A 24,321-nucleotide genomic window follows, 5' to 3' on the forward strand; every position below is an offset into this window, starting at 1 on the left:
ATAAAATTTAAGACACATACAAAGCTTTAATACAAAGACTAAACTTTTGTAGAATTATGAAGTATTACCTAACAGAAAACATTTTAAAACTTCTTACAGATATAATTGTAAATCATTTTAAAAATAATGCAGAATTATAAGTAATTTTAAGTAAGAGAAAAATGTGATTCAGTGTTCAGCATGTAATAGTTATTAAATAAATATGTTTTAAAAGATAAATCCTTCATGAAATATTTCAACAGTTTATATCAGTTTTTAGAAATGTTATTAACAAAGGGCAGCACATTTTCCATTTACAGTCTTCACTGCAGTTCCTATTAAGCATTATGTTTTGAATTCATGCTCTATGATTTATTGCATAGCCATCTATAATTTCCCAGCATGACTTGCTTATTATGATGCAGCTACTAGACTTAATTAAAAATTATCAAAGCCCCACCCTTTCAAATTAAGTGGATGATACATATCAAAGCACAATCATAAATTTCTGCCTTTAAAACATTTCATGACCTTTCAGTGTGAAGCTTGTCTATAGAAATAATGATCTGGTGAGTTTTTGCAAGCATAGCAAAATCCTTTCCATGTGACTCAGGGTGAAGAGTCACTCATTACTAGTCACACAGCAAGTGTCTGCAGAGTATAATGGATTTATAGGAAACAGGGTGACCACAGATCTAATTTTAATGAAGCTCAAGGCATAATCTGAGCTGATAGACTTTGAAGTATGAATATAATCTATATGAGGTTAGAGTTAATATTTGACAACACAAGGAATGTAATTTTCTCTCCAAAAGTTTCTATTTTTAATAAGTGCATTCTTTTTTTTGTCACAAACAGTTAAGTTTATATTTAAGTAATAGGTAAATATTTTTGGACCCTACAAAGAAATTCTAAATTTTCCCATAGACTGACTTTTATTTAATAAGAAAATTTTTCAATCATGTAAACACTCATATGCAAACCCAACAGAGTTATATTTGCATAGTTGTTACATACACAGGTAGCAAGTTTGATTAAATACCAATACTATTCAGGTGTTTCACTAAAGTACCCCATAAATGGAAAAATTAAAAAAGGTATAAATCCCACAGAATTCTTTCAAAATTATTCATTTTCAGAAATACATAGAAACACATGCTTGCTACAAATAGAAATCATTATTTGTCAGTGCTGAATGTGGATAAAGAGAAGGGTCATTTAACTTGATAATATTTAAATAGCATCTCTGTATTCTTGAGAAAGAACATGTCTTACTGTCAGACAACTTGATCTACTTCTAGTTCCTTATTCCTGTGTCATTTTCCAGAATGACAGGAGTAAGTATGACATTATATTACCCAGTAAACACTGAAGCCAAATTAACATTTGGATATTATCTTGAGAGACAATTACCAAAACCCTTGTATTCCTCAGCAATAAAGCTTGCTAGTGAGATGTAAATCTGCAGCAAACATGCTTTATTCACCCAATAGGATGAAATGATTTAGAAGCAGGATACTTTGAAAATGAACCAAAAGTACACATGAGACCTTTTGATCTCAGAGTCCATGTTCAGAAGCCTGAAGAGTAGAAAGTACATGTAATTCTCAGCCAAGCAGTAGCCATGGTGGTGTTGATTTAAAATAATATTTCTTATTGCACACAGATGATTCTTTCATTCAAGAGTAGGATATGATTTCAAAGGGAAAAACTTACTACTAAAATAGAGAAAAATCCCAGAAACAACTGGAACTTGGAAGTCATTTTTACCTTTTTCACAGGTTTAAATCTTAGGAATAGAAAGAACCAGAATTATGAGGTGAGTGGAAAAAAATCAAAATAAATTCACTTGAACCATCTTTCCTCCTTTATTAAAGATCCATTTTCTTTTTTTTTAATTTTTTTCTTTTTTTTTATTTTTTAATTTTTTATTGTTGGCTGTTCAAAACATTACATAGTTCTTGATATATCATATTTCACACTTTGATTCAAGTGGGTTATGAGCTCCCATTTTTACCCCATAAAGATCCATTTTCAATATTAATTTGAGGGGACAGAATCAAGCTGCCCACCACATTAGCAGATGAGAAATATCCTTGGATCACTGGATTTCTGTTAGTTAATTTTCATAGACTATCATCTTAGCCAGCTATAAAAAGTAAATGCAGGCAAATTTCCAAAACTAAGTCCTGTCTGATGATGATAGACTTACCTTCTTCCCCTGCATAGGCCAGAATGGACCGGGCTCGTATCTGTTTCCCTTCTGTGGTTTTTCCTGAGCAGGTGTGTGAGCAGGAAGACCACGTAGACCAGGCGCTGAGCACACAGTCCATTGGGCATGGGGCATCACAGGCCACAGGAATGGGGAAGATGGCATCTCTGCAAAGCTGTCTGTCCACTTCTTCACCTGGGAAAGACATGATCCCCAACATTCTATCACTGTTAAATACACTATGATGGTTCAGTTCTGCCGCTGGTACAGGTACAGGACAGGACAGCTTGTTTTTCTTTTTAGTCTCTCTGCAGACAATTTCTTAGCTAGAATCTAATCCTGATATCACAAACATTTCAATTCCTCCTTGCACACACCTTTGTGTATTAAATATACTATCTTTTTTGGCATACATTTACCAACATAAATATTTCAAAGACTACTTTGCATTTATATAGCTTGGTTTTTTACCCAGGAAGCTCTAGACAGTTTAACTAAATCTGCAAAAAGATATATTTGCTATGAAATATACGATGCAGAATTAAACGAATAAACCATTGTCTACATTTTACAATTTACACTTTACTTTGAAGGCTTAACTGAGACATATCTGCTTAAAACTTGTTTGTGACACACGATGCAAGAAGTTGAGACATAAAAATGAAAATGCTTGGGTTTATGTATTTGTATGAAATCAAATGTGATTTAAATGTTTAGGTTGGTATGATGTCCAACAATTTAATTTCTCTTCATAATTGTGACTTTAAGAATATGTTTTCATAATTCATTATTTTAATAAAATTAATTATTTTGACATCTTTAAAGCAACCCTCAGATTTCTTCATGTTTGGTCTATTTTCATGAACATTGCCAAACTCATGAATCCTTCCAAAATATCACTTTTTTCTACTGCATTTCTATTATCAGAATAAGAGGCTCGAACATCTGCTTAAAGTAATTATGCTAAAAATTCATGAAGATTTCCATGGAAATAAAAAAAAATGAGAATTGAGATCTGAGGATAAATTTTTCTTTTTTTGTTAAAGTATATACATGAAGCTTATTGAATTAACTGTGTGAAAACTTTGTATGAATATTAAAGTTAAACCATGGTTTATAAAGGATTTTCTAGTTTCAAGATTAAGATTGAAAAAGTAATACATTAATCACACAATTAACCATATTTTAACACATGGCACAGATGTGTTGTTTAGCAGCATCCCCTAAATTCCTCTGGAGATATTTTGATTTATTTTTAATCATAGAAATGCATAGTTTTTATGGTGGATTTTAACCATCACAGTAGTACTGTGTGCAAAGCATCTCTGCTACAAAATCGATACTCATCAATATAATGGAACTGAAACAGGTGTAAGCAGAAAGGAGACTCATAGCAGAGAGAAACCAGACACAGAGCCAAGATAAAATGCATGCTATTTAGAAAGTCCTCAGTATTGTAATTTGAGAATTAGATTTCTCTTTCCAGACTCGACAATAACTCTATAGTAACTCTGAGCGTTATTGTGTCTTTTGTATGATCTAGAAATTGTCTTAAAAATTATATAGATATAGAGTCTTTATTTACATGTTTACTGCTTTACTAAACAATAAAAGTTTAAAAAAGAAATTAAGATGGGGAAAGAATGGAGTCTTGTATTTGCATGGACCTTTCTTGGAAATATGTTCATATAACCATCTTATCTGAACTCTGTATGTAGGTCCAGAATCACTCTCAGCTTAGTAAAGTAGCAGACACATGGACTGAGGCTTAAAACTGTTTCTTCATTCCACATTTGAAGAGAAGCTAATTCTTCATCTTGGATGGGAAATTTCCCAGTCATTTTTGATTTGTGTATTCTCTCTGTAATATCTAAATTTTGAGTCTGATTTGTTTAATCTTGAATCCATGTTGTCTTTCAGACAATTGAACACTCTGTTGTTCCACATTTCTCCTCCAGCCCATCATTGATTCTACCCTCAAGTGTATGTTTTTAAAATGCAAATCTGAACATCATAGTCTCTTCACACATATGAGCTGTGGGCCAAGTTCCTTACCAGGGCACTCTAAGCTTCTGCCCTTGCCTCGTGTTTCTCCCACATTCTATCCTCAGAAAGCTATTTGCTTTTCCATGAACTGGCAGGCTGCCTTCTCATGCTATCATTTTGCATGTACTCTTTCCTCTCTTCTTGCTAAGTCATCCTTTTGTTCTAAGTTTTATTTTTCTGTGAATTTTCTTTGACTTTCTTAAATTTCCCAGCTGGAGTTGGGCTCTACTCTCTCCTACAATACTGTAGAATATCACTTTTGAAACTTTAAAATTTTCTCTGTTTAAAACACTGTTACTCACATTAGCATACAAGAACCCTCTTGCCAGGCATTTTGTCTTACTCAGTATCTTCATATATGATGTCTTTGGTCCACTTATTTTCACTTTGGAGTTTTACAGTAAATGTTTATGGATAAGTGTGCTGGGGTAGATAGTCAGCCACACGAAGGTAGATAGGAGAAGACAACAAACATATACATTAAAGCAAGTCCGTAAGTCACAGGACTTGGAAACTTTATCAAAGCAGACAGACATCAGGAAAACAGAAACTGGCATGTCAAACCTCCTTCAACCATAATTAATAATAACCTCTTAAGGAAACTACCTCTCCTGACCAGATCATCATGGACCTTCACAAAGAAAATTTGCTGAAGGCTATATTAAAAACAAACAAACAAACAAAGGGCAATACACCACTTATCAATACAAAGGAGGATATGAGAAAATTCCTAAAGAATAAAGGGACTAAAACTTAAAAACCCAGACTCTTGAAGAGCTATGTTGTTCTTTCCAGAGATGGTTCACTTGGTATCTTTGTGGTATGTCCTTATTTTGACCTTCTCCAATAAACTCCTGGCTGTAACTCTGTGCAACTTGTTTGAAATCTTTCCTTCAGAATTGCAAGGACTGAGTGCTGTGGACTGCCACGGTTGCCTCAGTGCCATGGAATCCCTCTATAACAAGGGGAAAAAATGGACCTGAAGTCCCAGGATATACATTGCTTTCTGAAAACAAACAAAAAACAAAACAAACAAACAAACAAACAAAAACTTTCCAAATTGTTGGTATACTAGAATCTGATCAAGATGTCCTTCACATTCCCCTGGTTCCACTAAACTTAGACTGGTTTCTTAGTGACTATGCTGTGACCTCCTTTACCTTAGAGCATGTCTTTGATAACATTTGCAATTGTAAATTATTTCTACCTCACTGAAATGGATATAAATTGTCTCATAACTTTCAGCTAGTTTTATAGTACACAGAAATTGTCTTTCCCAAGGAAAGGTTGAGAATCATCTCTTTGAAATGTTAACATTGAAGGGAACAGTGTCCTGATCTTCCAGACTCTGTAGGAGAGGAGGTGCCTAACTTCCATGGGCTCCAATTTGCAAGCACAGATGGCCTAATCACCCAAAAGCATTTGCAAACTCAGGGATAACTCAATGTACTTGACATATCCCATTGATCAAACCTTACCCTGTGATGTTCTCCAGAACTTTTCCATTAGCTCACTCTGGAACTTAAAAATGTTCCTGCCTTTTGTTTCTGCCAATTTGAGTTCAGTCTCTCCCTATTCTAATAATCTCAAATACCTTCTTTAACTTTGATGCAAATTTTATTTTGACAAACGCTTTTTAAATTTTATTTAATTGATTTTATTTTTTTTAAATACACAATAGTGAAATGCATTACAAGTCTTATTACATATATAGAGCACAATTTTTCATATCTTTCTATATAAAGTGTGTTCATGCCAATTCATGTCTTTATACATGTACTTTGTTGGTTTTTTTTTTTTTGCATTACAATTCTTATTACACATATATACCACAATTTTTCATATCTCTATTTGTATATAAAGTAGGTTGACACCCAATTCGTGTCTTTGAAAATGTACTTTGGATAATGATGTCCATCACATTCCACCATCCTTGCTAATTTCCTGCCTCCTCCCTCCCCCCACCCCTCTTCCTTATCTAGAATTCATCTATTCCTCCCATGCTCCCCCTCCCTACCCCACTATGAGTCAGCCTCCTTATATCAGAGAAAACATTAAGCATTTGTTTTTTTGGGATTGGCTAACTTCACTTAGCATTATCTTCTCCAATGCCATCCATTTACCTGCAAATGCCATGATTTCATTCTCTTTTATTGCTGAGTAAAATTCCATTGTGTATATATGCCACAATTTTTTATCCATTCATTCACTGAAGGGCATCCAGGTTGGCTCCACAGTTTAGCTATTGTGAATTGTGCTGCTATAAACATTGATGTGGCTGTGTCCCTGTAGTGTGCTGTTTTTAAGTCCTTTGGGTATAGTCCAAGGAGAGGGATAGCTGGGTCAAATGGTGGTTCCATTCCCAGATTTCTAAGGAATCTCCATACTGCTTTCCATATTGGCTGCATCAATTTGCAGTCCCACCAGCAATGTATGAGTGTACCTTTTTTCCCATATCCTAGCCAATAGACAAACCATTTTTAACTAGTTTATGATACAAAAATCATTATCAGCTTCACCTTCTCTTTCTTCTTTTCCAACTATGTATTAACCTATTGAGTTCCAAATATCTTTAATCAACAAGAGTCCAAGAATGCAATTGCTTTTAGGGTTTTCTTCCTTTTCATCACCTTCTTCAAACTCTTTCCATTCACCATGATCTCTTCCCTGACACCTTTCTCTGATTTGTCATCGCAAGTTTCCATATATGTCTTCATTTCTTCAAGACCCTGGTAAAATGAGTCAGGTGGCTCTGAGATAAAAAGTTTTCTTCCTTTCCCTCGCATATCTACTTCTTAATTCAAGACTTGATAAAATAATTAATATGACCTTCATCTTCTTTTGTTGAGATACAATCCATTATAACAAAGTATAGCCAAAAACCACAATTTGCAGATAAGAGATAAAAATTTAGAGCTAATCCCAACCATATTTCTGCATTTTCTTACTTCATTAAATTTAAGGCACCCATAATTGCTCACTTAGTAAACAAGGCATTAAGCAAACAACTCTTTTATAACATTCATTACCTCCCTTCCTGGTTAAGGATTTTATGTGGGGTTAGGCAGAAAAAAGAGTTTGCTTAGACTCTGCACAGTTTCAACATGGTACCCATAACTCACGCTCCTATTTAAGGTCAACTGTTATGGCACATTTTTTTTTTAAATTGGTACATTACAGTTTTACATAATAAAGGGATTCATTGTGGTATATTCATATATGCATCAATGTGATATGTTTCATTCCCTTGTACACCCACCCTCCCACTTCTTCCTTTCCAAGGTCCCCTTCCTTAAGTCTAGTGGTCTTCTATTTTCAAGAGGTCCTTTTTCTTTCTGGCTTCCACATGTGAAGGAAACAGACAACTCTTGACTTTCTGAATCTACTTTAGCATAATGATCTACAATTTCATCCACTTTTATGCAAATAATATAACTTTGTTTTTCTTTATGACAAAATAAAACTCCATTGTGTACATATATCACCTTGTCTTTATCTAGTTATGCTGACGGACACCTACATTTGTTCCACAATGTGGCTACAGTGAACGGTGAAGCTATAAACATGGAACATGTTTTAATGCATGCTTGCTGAGACAGCGCAGACTAGAATGAGGAACAAAATTGTGAATGAACTCTTGGGCCTCAATTCCTAATCTGTTACTAAAAGTCTTTTCCTATTCTCAGACTCTGCAATGTATAAATTGTATTCTTCTTTATCCCTCTATATTTAACCAGATCAACCATAAACACCAGGTGCAGGGGATGCCAGGAAATATCTGCTAGAGTCTTCCACAGGAAAGGAGCTTCTTAAAAATTTTACCATAAGAATTCCAGACCCTTCCAGCCCCCCACCATTCAATAAAAGGCTCTTGATCATTCTTTGGTTCATGAGTAGTTTTGAATTCTCTCTGTCAGGGCTGTTTCCTTCAACTGTAGGTGAATCCCTTCTCCCCTTTTCCTGATTAAAACTCTGCCTGTATATTTGTGCTCATTTGTCTCAGATTCTAAGTTCCTGTCACAAGAATCATCTATGTGTGTAATACTTCTGTGGTAATAATTGAAAGCATATGTATTTTGGAATAAAGTATCTTCTTAACTTCATTTAACTGAAATTAATACTGCACTTTATGCCCTTTTCTACCATACTTTTGCCTGCCTGAAAATTCCAATCTTGTTTCATTTCTTTTCAGTGACTAAAAAGTGAACTGACTCACATGTATCAAAAGTGAGAAGGGATAGAAAAATAATAAAAGATAGGTGGAAAGGAAACAAAAGGAAGGACAAGAAAAATATAACTAATTTAAAAGTCTTGTGATAAAATTCCTCATACCTTCACTGTAGAGCTCAATTCTCTCTCACAGACCTATCATGTTGTGAGCCATTCATGGACTGTGTGTGAGAGCTGTGTGCTTTTGAACATATAAGGGGACTGGTCTGGCCTTGCACGTTAATTGGGCTGTGTGACACAAGTGTGCCTTTCTTCTGGATCTGCCTGAGATCCCACACAGCACCCGAGATGGGTGTGACTTGCCAAGATGTCAATCAATCTGCTGACCACAAGACATCACCAAGGAAGACTCCACTTTTGAAACCTTATCCCTTGCCTTATATGGGTGGAGTATTCTATGGAATGTCTTTTCCCCAATAAATAGGGGAGTTCCAGGTACACTCTCTCTCTTGTTTTTTTCCAGCGCTGCCCAGCGTGTAGGTAACCCTTGGGTTGCAGAGCAGTCCCACCCTCAAAATTCATGTTTGTGTGTTGCATGGTTTCTTCCCCGTTTTCTTAGTTTGTTGTTGTAGCCAGCTCCTTTGAACCTAGCTCATCTCATCAGTCTGGTCTGAAATGGGTCTGTCATTTCCAAATTTCTAGGAAAACTACAAATCTTCCCTCAATCATAAAGTTACTGGAAATTCACCCACCTGTTAAAATTGCCCTGTGCATCAGTAATTTGCCCACTAATGCAGGTATTTTTAGAATAGATCCAACTAAGGGAGATACAAAACCTATAGGTAGGTTACTTTCCCCATGTTATCTATTGTTCAGATAATGGACATGACATCAACTTCAGGATCCTGAAAATTGCCAGACTACCATAAACCATCTTGTGATCACCAGACTGATGTCATTTCCACTTAGCTTCCCAAGCCAATAAATCACCAAGTTTCCTTTAAAATAAATGCTTGAGACACCCAAAAGTATCTCTCCTTCTCCAGATGGCCTACATTCTCCCTCTAGATAGAAATTGGGAATAGAAAAAAGGAAAGATGGAGTCTAAAAAGAGAAATGCCTACGAGCTGATGGGATGCACAAAATACCCATGAATCTTTGAAATGCAAAACAAGCACCTCTGAGCAACCCAGTCCCTGTACTTAGCCTGCCTGCACCCTTGGTCCACATGCCTGATCCATGCCCTTGCCTGCAAAAAGTAACATGAGACCCAAGAGCTGGAGAAACTGGCACCAAATTGTGTGAATCCACCTTAGCTCTACCTCTAGTCCAGCTCCCAGCAACTGTCCCTTTATAAATATTAACATCCTACATGGATGGGTTGCTGTTTCTTGAGAGTGTTCCACATCTTCTCTTGAGTGTGTATTCCTTGCTTTACCCCAAGAGCTTCTTACTCAAGCTAGCTGGCATTCTCCCTTGAATAAGTATTTCTTGCTTTACCCCCAAAGATGTCTCTTCCCTGAGATATCTCATATTATTCCTTTCTTTATATAGACTAAATAGTTTAGATGAACTTTAGCAACTCTAAGTTAAATATCTGTGCACAATAGTTTTCAGTCATTAAAATTTCTCAAGCCTCTTCTAATCAAGAAGGAAAACAATCTGCTCCTGGAGTTGGCATGATGCTGTTACACTGAACTGAATGAGAGAAATTACAGTACCAAATGAGAGAAATCATGCTACTAATTGAGAGAAATTATATATTATATTCATTCTGAAGAATTAATCAATACAATCACTAAAGTAGTCTCACTCATTATAATCTATTGGCTCAATTAAGTTACCTTTAAAAGCTACTCAAAAGATGGCTCCACATCAATAGAATTCCATTTACTCTGTGATGAATTAAAACTCCTGTGTTATTCTCTCTAGCTTCACCCTCCACCACTGGAAGGCATTTCATAGGTTCTGATCCATTTAGTTTCTTCAGGAATCTTGTAGGGCTCTTTGCGGATGAATACTGTTTGAGTGACTTTTTTTTTTAAGGCCTTGGTAACTGGTTACCTCACATTCTTTCTCTGAGGGATTCTCACACTTCCAATCTGTCCTGCAAATTATCAAGCAAATAGTCTGCCAGCCACACTGCTGCAACCATATTACACCCTCTAATGACTCCCTGTAGTTCTCCTGATCAAGCATGCATTCATGTTTGTTGTATTTTAAGACATTCCACTGTCTGCCTCCACTTGACAAAACCTGCCTACCAAGTGCATTTTCCAGGCTCCAAGTAGAGCTTCAACAAAACAAGGCTCAATGGGTCATATAACTTGGAAAGGAATAACTTCATGAATCCTTTTCAGACCATTAGGAAAAGTTTAAAAATGAATCTAGTTGTAAATTTTCTTGCTTAAAACAATTATCATACCTCTCTGTCTGCCCACTTGCTTTTTATTATTTCTTTAATATTCACAAAACTAAAAAGAAAGTTTAGTTATTCTACATATTCCACATAGAGTTATTACAAGAGCACAATGTGCAAACAAATCTATAGGATATTAGGAAAGTTACAAATAATTTAAATATACCTATTTTTGATTTTATAATCTTGCTAGGATTAGTAAAGCAATCAAATGACTTAGAAATATTATCTTTGTCACAAAAAATGCAAAAATAAACAGTGTTTATTTTGATGAGAGATCATGGATTGATGAAATAACAAGAGATGGTTCACAGGAAAGAATTTTGAAGAGAAATAAACCTTAATGGTATTCAGAGGGAATAGAAGTTATATTATTGGAAATGAGGAATAGAGAACAGTATAAATGTAGGAGATTGGTCTACCTGGGAAGCAGAAACTGATCCAAAGAATTAATCATCATCATTAAACTTTTCCAAGACCTTCTACTCTATCCTCTGATGTCCTCCATATGGAAAGACTGAAAAGTTGGAACCCTAGACATTAGACTAAAGCCTATACAGCTGAGGACAGTGTGTTTTCTCTACTGAATCTTCGTAGTTGTAGTGGAATGTCTGCTAGCATATCCTGGAAAGGAATTTTAAGGGAAAATGAAATTTGATGATGGAAATATTCTACTAATTGGTATCAAACATGTTCTCTTTCACATTGGAAACCTCAACTGTGTTAGGGACTTCTAATGCTCAGAGCCATTTCAGAGTTAGTAACAGTCATAAGATTTTGCAATAAAAATGTATGTAGCTGATAAAGAATGAGAAATTGTTGGCTCAGCAATTGAGATTTTCTTTTTCTTTCTTTCTTTCTTTTTTTTTCTTTTTGGTGCTGAGGATTGGCTCCATGGCCTTGATCTTGCTAGGCAAACATGCTACCACTGAGCCACATCCCCAGCCCTTGGCTCAGTAATTGAAATACAAAGTCTCCTAAATTAAAAAAAAAAAAAAATCAGACCATTATTAATGATGATTGACAGAGTCTAATACTGATAGTTGTGTCAAATATTCATATATGTTCAAAAAAAGCATTAATTAGTCTGGGATGGACCAAAATGGAAACAAGTTAGCATATATCAAAATTAAAGGAGTAAGAACAAAGAACCTGGACAAGATAGAATAATTATTCTTGCTGATGTGATTCAAATCTGATGGGTAATTTCTAAATATTCCTGTCTTTAGATCCCATCAGAGAACTACTCACTTGTATGAACAGAGGAAGCTTTTGGGATTCTTCATTGTTAAAAGATACCTAAATGATTCAGATATATCAGTGTTTTGGAATTAGTCTATCTACTCCTTCCTAAGGATCAAAATGTAGAAGGAAGGGTTAATGGTTCAAACCCAATTCTTACAACCATATTTATAACTTGAAATTATTTGTACTTTTAAAATTAAACTAAATCATATTGGCCTTCTGTGCCATTTTAATCTAGTTCTAACAACATTTTGTTTTTCATTTCAAGCTCTGAGCAATGACTTGGGTATTTTAAGGAGACACAAGTAAACCAGATTGGACTCCCTTTTATTTCAGGGTCTTCTATGAACAGACAAGATTATGCAGTTTTCCATAGTGATGTCCTAAAAGGGACATTTGGGGGCAATATCATACAGTTTATAAGGTATTTTGATGAGTGTTAGGATGACAATTCAATTATAAAGCAAAGAATTATGATTGCTGCTCTGAAGGAACGTATACACACAGACATAAATTTATATCAAAACACACTAAATATAATATGACCCAAATCTAGAAACAAGCACAGCTGTACATAGTGGGGACTTTACTCTCATAGGAAGCAGTAAATATTTTTAAAATTTGAAATGCAATTGTATTAGGGTAGAGATATACTAACTTTATAATATATATTGTGATGCTAATATTTGGTTTGTGTTTGCTGGCTTGTACAGATAAAAGCATTATTGATTTTTAAAGACAAAAACCCACTATTCCAGGCACCTGTTCTGATCAGTCAGAGCTTGGCAGGTTAATGCTTTGTTAAATAGTATGAATAAAACTTCTAGGTGTAATCAACCAATTCTTTGTAAGTGCTATTCTCTTCATTCCTGGTATTTTTAGTACAATCTCAAAACAAAACAAAACAAAAAACACACCATGTGACTCAGATTCTTTTCCCCAATCCATCAAAGAACTGATGCAGGACTGAAATCCAAGGTAAAGTGTTCCCACACATTTCCTTACTACATTGTTTTCCTGTTTCAAATTCTATTAACTACAGTGATAATGACATCTAGGAATGAAAGGAAAGGAGAAAACATACTTGAAAATCTACTACATCTAAGCAGAGGATTGTTATGGCAATCAAGAAAAAAATATTTTTTAAGTCCCATTTTAGTGCATTTGAAATAGAAGATCCAACAGAGTTGTTTACTCTGCCCCAAGTCACAAGATATTTAGGGAAAAAGGCAGGTTTTCAAGCCCATATTACCAGGTCTATGTTCTAGTCATAGCATTTTTGTTTCTATGCACAAACATCTAATAGGTACCTAATGAAAGCTAGTTATTTCACCTGTATCTTTATATTACAACATTTTCCAAAATATTCTTTTTTTTCCAGAGCATAATCTTTCCTCAAAATGTATAAATTCAAAGTAGAATATTGCAGTTTGGAAACCACCAATAATAAGACTTTGGGAATGCGATCACTGTACAGAGACAACTTTTTGTAAATGGATGTTTAATTTCAATGGGAGTTTATTCTTCTGTGCAGTGTAATTGTTTCTGGAATTTGAGCAATGCTTTTTTGAGCAAGATGACCTTTGATATGTTTATTTTATCAAAATCATAGCTTAAAGAATTTCCAGAAATGTTACAGTTAAAAATAAAACTCTGATTTACAAAGCATTGCTTTTCAGACAAAATTCTGGCTTGTAATTTAATCTTTTATTTTTAACACCTTGTATGTATGTGCTGTTTGGCTTCATACTTTCTGTGGCTAAGAACAAATGCAACAACTAGCTAAATAAGATTTGGGAGCACCATTGGTCATTTTTGCATAAGAAGATAGCTGTTAGAAACAACTGGATAGGGCTGGGGATGTGGCTCAAGCGGTAGTGTGCTCACCTGGCATGTGCAAGGGTGCTGGGTTCAATCCTCAGCACCACATAAAAATAAAATAAAGATGTTGTGTCCACCAAAAACTAAAAAAAATAAATATTAAAAAATTCTCTCTCTCTCTCTCTCTCTCTCTCTCTCTCTTTAAACAACAACAACAACAACAACTGGTTAAGTGCATACGAAGAGAAACACAAGAATGCTTTTGCCAAAGAGTAGCTGGGATACTAGGAAATGTTTATCATTTTCACTTACAGATTGATAGCACTGTTATCCCCAGTTCTCTAAGTAGCTGCTAAACAGTATCAATGAAGATAAAATCAATTTGAACACTTTCTATTGTGAAGTCGTATCTTTGAGCATTATGTGGCAAAATCCTGCTTTCTAGAAGACATTTAAAAAAAATCAAGACCACTGCTGACTTAGACAATTCTTTAAAAAGTGTTTTTTCTTATATGCACATGTAAGAGATGGAATAGAGACTGCTCATGTGATCAAATAGAGAGAAGATGCAGGCAGAATGGAGTTCCAGAGATAATGTGCTAAGACTTTTGAAGTCTTTATCCTGAGGGCAGGAATAATAAGCTACTTTGCTTGGGTTTGGATGTACTTATAAAGCCAGGGGGAAGAATGGATGAGATAAAATACACAGAATCAAAATAACAGGGGATTTGGAGAGTTAAGATATTTAGGCAAGTGCAGTTACTAGGAAGTCAATGAAAAGAATAATAATATAGACTCAAATAGGAGAACTTGTCAGTCTTCTAACATCATGATTTTTAAGTTATAAGTTCTACAGTCAGAAATATACACAAATGCTATGTTCATTTATAAATACTATGTTCCTGATTTTCAGTCTAAAAGCCATGAACATAAAAATCATAATGTGGAGCTAATAATTGCTGACATTTACTATGTATTGTTATGTACTTGGCTCTGAATATTTTATAGGGTTTAGTTGATATAATTTTGCAACAACTATTTGCAATAGACATGGTTATTATACTCATATCATTATACAGAAGGAAACTAGGCATAGAAATTGATTAATATGTCTAAATTTACACTATGCTGTCTGTCTTAGTAGTATAGGAGATGTGCTTGATTTATTTGTCTATTTTTGTGATTCTCTAGTGGAAAATCATAGTGTGAATAATATCAGAGAAATGTGAGGAATGATCTAGTTCAAGGATTATGAAATAAAGCCCATAGTTCAAAAGAACTTGCCCAAGATCACACTAAAGTTACTGATAGAATGGGGTTTCTTGTTGAGAGCCACAGCCAAAGGGGCCCCAGCAAACTTCCAGCTGCCAGCAAACTTCCAGCTGCCGGCTGATGATTGGCTCACAGCGGCCCCAGCAACATCTAGCTGATTGGCTCCTCGGCCCCAGCAACATCTAGCTGATTGGCTCCTCTGCGGTGATGCTCATTGGACTGTTTCCCTGCCCTTTCAGACCACGGAGCTGCTCATTGGGGGACTTTTTTTGGCTCCGCCCACGTGACCCAGCCAATCGGCCTCAAGAGCAGGAGGATTGTGGGAGGTGGAGAGAGGCTTGTGTGGGAGAGAGAGGCTTGTGGAAAGCCGGTGGTGGCAGTTGAGGCTCTGAGGATTTTTCCTGAGAGGCTGTTTTGTTTGGCGTGTGTGGTTCTAAAAATAAAGTTAGTTTCTTTTGACAAGTGGCTCCTGATTGTGCCCAGCCAGACTGCGGCAGTTTCTAGTATATTCAGTGATCATATGAAGCTAGTTAGAGCTGCAGCATTTGTCATTTTCTTGTCTATAAGGTCATAATATCACTAAAGAGGTTATACATATTCCTCCATATCATTGTACTCAATTATCTGACATACCAAGAAAACACAAAATATGCCTCTTGGCTGGGGATATAGCTTAGTATCCAGGATATGAGGCCCCGGGTTTGATTCCCAGCAGCAACAAACAAAACAAAACCAAAACAAAACCCCCAAAATTCTTCCAAGATCCACATACCTGTGGTAATTTAAGGTACTGACAGCAATCTTCAGAAATATTATCTCACTTATGTGAGGAAACTACAGATAAAATATGAAAGCAACAAATCTCACTCAAGCATGCCATGGATTAGAAATATAAAATGCATCTTTTTGAAAATAAAGTAACACTAATGAAGAAATTTAACCAATTAAGCATTAAATCAAAGTTGACCATCATTGGATTGAGGTCAGTAAAGGACCTGAGGCCAAACTATTGTGAGACTTTTTTACAGAAGACAACATAGATGTCATGAATCTGGAAATGAAATTATCCAACATAAATCAGTAAGGTAATTTTAATGAGCATGGATCTGCTGAGATAGCCAGATGTATTGGTGCATCTCTCAAATTTGGAACCAGTGGTTTTGATTGAAAGGGGTCCCATTCCATTTCTTTAGGAGACATGGGTAATGATGTAATTTCTAAGAAAGCAGTCTAAACAAAACTAATCCCCAGTCTAGCTTTGATGCAAAGGTACTAATCATCCTTTTGGTCAATATGTATTTTTGAGTGTAATGTACTGTCAATAATTTTTAATACTTAAGAGCACTTTCCACTCAGAAAATGTTTATCTGAAAGATTACTATCTAGGTACATTTCCTCTTGGTTGCACATAGGAGGCAACCAACCAGGGCTTGATAGATGCAGGCCTGTTCCTGATCTCCTGATTGTCAAACTTGACTGAGGCCATCACATTCTCCTGTGGTTCAGCAGGCTGTTAAACAGATTTAGCAGGGATATCATTGCTTAGGAATTATCTTGAATTTATGAAACTCTAGGGGCTAACAAAATTAAACTATGCTCTGAAAGGAAGGAGATTGGGTATTCTGAATAGCAGAAAACAAAATTCTTTGAAAATATGAAGTAATAATTAAAATTTTGTAGCTCATTTTATAAATTAACCTACTTGTTTGCCTCAAATGTCTTACAAATAAATGGTTACCGATTTCAAACATTCATTTTTAATGTTTGATATGAGAATAATGTAATTTCTAAGAAAGCAGTCTAAACAAAGTCTAAACAGTCTAATTTACTTTACTTTTGCCTTTTCAATGTAAAGTAGAAATGATTTAACAACTTAAAAGAACAGGTATGATCTATGTTTCCCCCAAACCAACATTACATTGTAAAGGTGCGTGTGTGTGTGAATGTGTGTGTGTGTGTGTGTGTGTACAATACAAATAAATATACAAGTGTGTGTGTATATAAAATATTGAGTGGAAGACTTTAAAGAATAGAGGCAAAGTGGTTCTCTTACTCAAATACAGTATAAAATCTCTGACAAAAATAGAAGCACTTAAGTTAAAGGCAGGCATTTTGAACATAAAATTTAAAGCAAACAATTAAATACATTAGGGAATTTATATAAGAATGGTTCAGGAAGAATAATTCTTTCCATTATATTGAAAAACAGGAATTCATACAACATTGGTGTGCTTAGTGAGTAAGGTTATGGGAAATTTTACTTGCTTATATGTGAGGTAAGGATTCAGAATAATTAGGAAATGAGGCATATTAAACAATTGTCATTTATGCAGTTATTGCATTACTAGGACAAACTCCAAGGGCCTGTGATTTATAGATCCTGGAGGCTTATTATCTAGTTTCTTCTTCCTGTAGTTGTGTGGTATGATAAGAATCTGGACTTACAGGATGGAGAATCTAAGAGCACTTCACAAGGAGTATCTGTTTTCTAAAGTACTTCTGAAGGAAATTAAGTATGATTTTATAAAAACAATCTAAACAAAGAGAGGTCAAGAGACTGTGCAGAAGCAGCAGAGTCTCCAAGGCTGGACTGAGCAGAGGCACAAGCACATAGAGAAAATTTAACTTCCCAAAGGGCACAAGGGTTTGGTGTTTTCATTTTTAAAGCTTTTATGTTAATTAAGTATTTTATTAAAGAGAATGCAGTTTACTATTAATTTTTAAAAATCCAACTTGTTTGTTATGGCTTTTATTAGTGTTTACTTTATATGTATCCTGATCATTCCATTACTGATTTGACAACTTTCTAGGTTCTGTTTTCTACTCAGCAGGCAAAACAATCCTTTCAAGCATAGTTCAGATCATATTATTCTTTGCTAAAATCTTCCAGTGTTTTCCAACTAATGTGAATTATTTTCCAAGCCTGGTTGTTGGCCACCTCTGACCTTCTCAGGCACCTTTATTCTGTTCCAGCCTCATTGGTCTTAGTGTAGCCCTGAACACTTCCAGTGTGCTGTTGACTGGCACTTCTTTCTGACTGTAACCATCCTGTCTGATATTCACTTACTCTGTGCATTCTGATATTCAGCTGGCTCCCAGATGTCAAGTCCCTGGCACATAGTATATGCTTATTAAATATTTGCTAAGTAAATAAGTGAAGATGATACTAATGACTTTAGAAAAATCACAATAAGGTACCATGGAACTTGAGGTAAGTCAAGATTTCTGAAGAGCAATTTAGAATGATTCCAAGGAAATATGAAGAGCACTTCAAAATTTGCTTTTTATCCTGGATATTTATTCTATGCTTTAATTGTTTTCATTTCAGTTTTTCTCCTGGCAGGGATCACTCTAAAATTTTTATAGAAAACCTTGTAGTATACATAAGTCACTGAAATTCTCACCGATTTAAAGATAATTCAAAGAAAATGCTTCAGTGACTGATCTTATGACAATATTTAAGACCACTATTTAGGAATTTTGTATTCATGAATACCTTGTTTCATGCATAAATTATGATTCCCATTTGTTTTTCCAAAACTAATTTGCACTTAGTTGTATATGAAATAACTAATAAAAATGTTATTCTTATTTATAATTCATCAATTCAGGTGATATGATATCTACTGCTCTACAAATTCACAAATTCTCTCCTCTCAGATGTTAAATTGTTAAATATAAATACCTAAATTATACCAACATAAAATTTTAAGAATTATGAAAGTGATTATGTTTCTATTTATATGTATAACAGATGGAGTCTTCAGTTTTTATTAAAAATCTCCCTACATAATGGGAGAAAATATTTTTGAATCAAATATCTGATAAAGATTTAATCTTCAAAATATATAAGTATCTCCTACATCTCAATAGCAAAAAAACAAAGCAAAACAAAACTAATAACCTAGTTTAAAATGGGCTAAGGAATTGAACAGACATTTCTCCAAAGAAGACAGATAGATTGCTACAAGATACATGAAAAAATGTTCAGCATTATTCATAATTAGGAAAACGCAAGTGGAAACCACAATGCTATATCATCTTATACCTATTGAGATGGTTATCACAAAAATTTAAAAATAAAAAACAACAACTATTGACAACTATGTGAAGAAATTAGAACCTTTGTATACTGTTCATGGACATGTAAAAGTGGTGCAGCTACTATGAGAAACAGGATGAAGGTTCAAAAAAAATTAAAACATACAATCCTGAAATACCACTTCTGGATAATAAACCCCCTAAAATCAGATTACAAATATGGAGAACAGTGACTTGGATCATGTCTCTGATGGCCTCGTGGCCGTGGCTATGCTTGTGTTGGTAACTTTCTGTGCAAAAGGTGCAGGAAAAGATTGCCCAGTTGCTATGGTGATGCCTTGCCTGAGGAGGTTCTGTGCAATGCAGAGAACTATCAGTGTTGACCCTGAGGATAAAGAATTACAAGCAGTGTAAGATAATTATAATTGCTTGCAAATGCTTTGACCTTCAAGCCTGCCTGCTTTGAAGGAATTTTCTCACAGAAAACCTTTTGATGATAAAACCTGTATAATAAATATGCTGAACTAGCTCTGGGTCATTGTTCCTCTATCAGAGGCTGGTGTCCCACCTGGTCCCAGCTCTGTCTCATAAGTGTTTGTTTGTCTTTCTTAATTCCCCATCATCCCTTGCCAGTTCTTAAGGTTCGGCCATGCAGGTCACAGCACTCAAAGATCTATTAATACTGACCACATTTATTGCAGCACTATTTACAACAGCAGAGATGTGGAAACAACTTATGTGTTCATTCATGAATAGCTGGATATAAAGATGTTATGCATGTGTGTGTGTGTGTGTGTGTGAGTATGCATGAACATATATATAATGGAATATTATTCAGCCTTAAAAAACAAACAAAAAACCCCAGGAAATTATGTTATTTGCAACAACATGGTTGAACCTTAAGAATATTATTCTAGGTGAAATAACCAATCACAGAAAGTTAAATACTGCAAGATTCCACTTATATGAAGTATTTAAAATAGTCACACTCAGAATCAAAGAATAGAATGGTTCTACTTGTTATCATAAAATGTTTTTAATATTAATTTGAAGACTAAGCATTAATTATATGCATAATAAATATTTCCTAAGTTTAGATGAACTCAAAAACAAATGGGTAGAACAGATAAAGTTACTGGATGTGTGAACACACATTCATTTTTATTTTGTGTTTTGTGTACTATATATCTGATTTGAACCATACTTTAGGTTGGTGAGATTATGTTTTGCTATACAGTAATTTTCCACTTCATGGGATAGATCTGCTTTGAAAGCAAGCTCAATAAAAAGAAATGAATGGTTTAAAGAAAAATAAAACACTGTACATACAAAAAAACTAACACTGGTAGTTAAGTGTTGGCTGATTGGAGAGGGCCTTAGCTGGAACTTCTGTGTGACTGTGCTCCAGTAAGGTAAGCTGGTATAATCTCATGAAGACAGCAGAGTACAAGAGCTTTCAAGGATTAACCTGTGACATGTTTGTTAACTTTTCATAAGCAATAAAAAGTTACATGGCTGAGCCTAGTTTGGAATATTTAGTTTCCTTCATTTGAAAATGTTTATTTCACTATCATTTCTTCCTCTAAGGCTATATAATTCTGATTGGCACTTATTTATTTTCCACTGTCATTTATTTTCCATAATTTGTGGGAAGAAATCTATAATAATTCAAATTGTTGGTCTTCTATATGTGAATGTTGGTTTTCTATGGATGCTTTTAAGATTATGGTGTGTGTAGGCATAGTTTTCATAAAGTTTTTCTCATGAGAATTTCGGAGTTTCTTGAATCTGGAAATTTATATCTCTTACTCAATTTGGGAAATTATTCCTTCAGATACTTTTCCCTATACATTCTCATTCTCTTCTTCTGATACTCCAATAATGTAAATTTTAGAGTTTTGATCCCATAGAGCCTTAAGACCTGTTCATGTTTTTTCAATATTTTCTCATGTCTGCCCTGAACATTATATCATTTCTTGATCTAATGTCAAGTTAACTGTTTTCTCTGACATATTCATCCTTTATTAAGACCATTCAGTTATTTTTTTTTATCTCAAATATTGTAATTTCTAGTTCTAAAATTTTCATTTTCTTTTCTTCCAAAATTTTGACTATAATTTCAGGAGAGACTCTGAACCAGATCTATTTAGCTCAGTAACTCTTATATTCCTGATGCTCAGAAACTGTAAGATAATAAGTGTTTGTTGGATTGGAGTATGTTTTGGGTAATTTGCTAAGGTTGTTTAGCTTTCCATTACTTTCCAGAATATTTACCTTTACTTCATGAAAGATGGTGATAATATCTGCTTCAGAGATTTTATCTATAAATTACAAATATGTATAATTTGGGGATTGGCAGCTAAGTGTCTTTTCCTTTGAAGATGAATAAGATTTTCTTTGTTATTTATATGTCAAGTAATTTTGATTTCATTTTGAACATTTTGAACATTTTATTTCAAGACTCAATGGTCTTTTTAAATTCCTAAAAGAGTGTTGATTTTGTTTTGTGTTTAGCTGGCAACCTATCTAGTCAGATCACATAGTCTTTATCTGTGGGCATTTGTTTCATGTTAGTTCATTTTTCTAAGCCATGACTATGCAAACTGTCTAGGACGTATACCACTCAGAGTGTCAGATGAGATTTGGGCAGTAGCACTACCATGGTTCAAGGCTCAGAGGCTTTGCTGTGCCTATCTGGGTCTCCTCTGCACAGACATGGCTTAAAGGTGATACTCATATCAGTTCATCCACACATTAGTTCTCTCTGGAATTTCTCCCAAATCTTGAGCAGATCTAAAAAATTCTTTCTACATGAGGTTCCCTTAGAGTTTTAGCTTCCTATACAGTTTACAGTTCCAAATATCTGGGGCTACCTCTGGGGGAAGCGGCAATAGAAAAGAGAGATTGCTATGAGAGGGATCCACCATTATATAGAACAGAAGTTCCTTTTCCTAGTTGCTCTGATCAGTGAGGGCCATCTTTTCTGCTTTAAGGTTCCCACATTGCCTGTATAGAAATGTAGTTCTGTGGCCAGGGCTGGTTTCAAATCAGCGATGGAAAAATAAAACAAATGCCAATCCAAACACTCTGGCTGCCAGTGTTCAGAGGCCTTGTTAGATACTCCAGTAGTAAGAGGTATTTATCTTAGAGTTTTTGCTGTCAGTGCCTTTGTGCAGTTTTGCAACTTTATCTCTACTCAGGTCAAAGTCTGAAGACAAATGAGTGCAAAAATACAACATACTCCCATTAAAAGATTTTTTTTACAAGTTTATGAATACTTTGTTTTCCAGAATCCCATTGTAAATTTTAACTGAGGTTTTGAATTTGGACTTTAGTCTGCCTTCTATGGTTTACTTTTCAGAGACTACATGGACTTGCTTTTGTACACTGTGCAGTGATTTTTCTAGTAATTAATGGGGAGGATAAGTTTATTCTGTGTTGGCTGGAACTGGAAGTGGTCTATGTTCTATTTAGAACATGCAATTTTAAAATATAATGTAAATCCAATATCTTTCCACTCTCATAATGAAACATCAAAGAATATTATCAAGAAATTTAAAAAATAATTTACTCAATTTCCTAAAAGTATTCAGAGATCATATATCTGTTAAGGGTCTACTAACCAGAATACACGAAGAACACTTAAAACTCAACAGCAAAAAGACAAATAATAGCTCAATTAAAAGATGGGCTTAGGAGAAAATATACATTTCTTCAAAGAAGATAAAAATTGAGCACCCCTAATCCAAAAATACAGATCTCAAAACCCTCCAAAATCCCAAACCATTTGAATGTCAACATGATACCAAAGCTAGAAAATTCCATACCTGACCTCTTATGATGGTTTGTAGTCAAATTCAAATGGTACTATTGTATAAAATCACCTTCGTGTATAAATTATACATGAAGCACAAATAAATTTTGTGTTTAGACTTGGCTGTTATCTCTAGGATATCTCATTGTGCATATAAAAATCTTCCAAAATTATCTAAAATCTGAAATTTATAATACTTTCAGTTTGAGTACTTAAGATAAGGAATATGTAATCTGTATCCAAATAGGCAACAAGCACATAAAAGATGGTCAGTATCATTAGTCCTTAGGAGAATACAAATCAAATCCATAATGATATAGCATTTCACATCCACCAAGTTGGTTATAATGGCTAAAAAGAACAAAATAGCAAGAGTTGGTGCAGATATGAATAAACTGAAACCCTAGTATATTGCTGATGGGAATATAAAATTGTGCAGTCGGTATGGAAAAGATTTTCATGGTTCCTCTGAAAGACAAAGCTAGAACTATCATATGATCAGCAATTCCACTCTTTGTTATATATCAAAGAGAGTAGAGACCATATGTTCACACAAACACTTGCAAACAAATGTTCATAGCAGCACTTTTCACAACAGGCTGGAGAAACATCCTAAATATCCACCAACAGATGTTAATAAAACCAAGTAGGGAATGTGGAATCACTCAGCCATACAAAGAATGAAGTAGTGATACATGCTATTATATGAACAAATTTTGAAAACATAACAGAAGCAAGATACAAAAATTAATATATCGCATGATTCTATTTATCTAGAAATATCTAGAATAGGTAAATCCATAGACACAAAAAATGGATTGGTAGTTGTCATGAGCTGGGGGTAATGTGTACAGGGTTTTATTTTTAGGTGAAGACTATAATTTAATACTAGATAGATTTGGTGTTTGACAAATTGTGAAGTACTAAATGCCATTGCAATGCACATTTTCAAATAGTTAATCTTAGGTGAATTTAACCTTAGTTTAAAAGGTCCTTCATGTGTTAACAGACTACATGGCCCTCAAGATCCGGTACCCTGTTATGCTCACCTCTAATACTTTCCCTGTAAACAGACATGCATATGCAAATTTATACATACCTCTCTGTCTCTCTAACCTGACATGATGCTCCATCTCAGAGTCTTCACACTTGTTCTTCCTTCCATTCATCACAAAATTCATAGAATTGCCTTTAGGGGCTCAATTCTCTATTTTCTTCTATCCCTGCTTAAATGGCTCACCTCAAAGAGGCCCTCCTTGACTATCCTGTTCATTTTACTCTACATTATATTTTTCTATAGCA

At 34.7% G+C, this 24,321-nt stretch overlaps 1 protein-coding gene across 2 annotated transcripts in view; it reads right to left on the reverse strand.

Moving 5' to 3' along the window:
- The window catches only part of Thsd7a (thrombospondin type 1 domain containing 7A), a 389,770-nt gene that overhangs the window by 97,324 nt on the left and 268,125 nt on the right, over positions 1-24,321 (reverse strand). For both annotated transcript variants that reach the window (XR_007341524.1, XM_048785998.1), the window contains exon 7: positions 2,192-2,386. Coding sequence is in view for 1 of the 2 variants with exons in the window: in XM_048785998.1 (XP_048641955.1) it covers positions 2,192-2,386 (195 nt within the window). In the remaining variant the exon portion in view is untranslated. The remainder of the gene's footprint in view (positions 1-2,191; positions 2,387-24,321) is intronic.

Source organism: Marmota marmota, unplaced genomic scaffold (assembly GCF_001458135.2).
Source record: "Marmota marmota marmota unplaced genomic scaffold, marMar, whole genome shotgun sequence".
Taxonomy (NCBI): domain Eukaryota; kingdom Metazoa; phylum Chordata; class Mammalia; order Rodentia; family Sciuridae; genus Marmota; species Marmota marmota.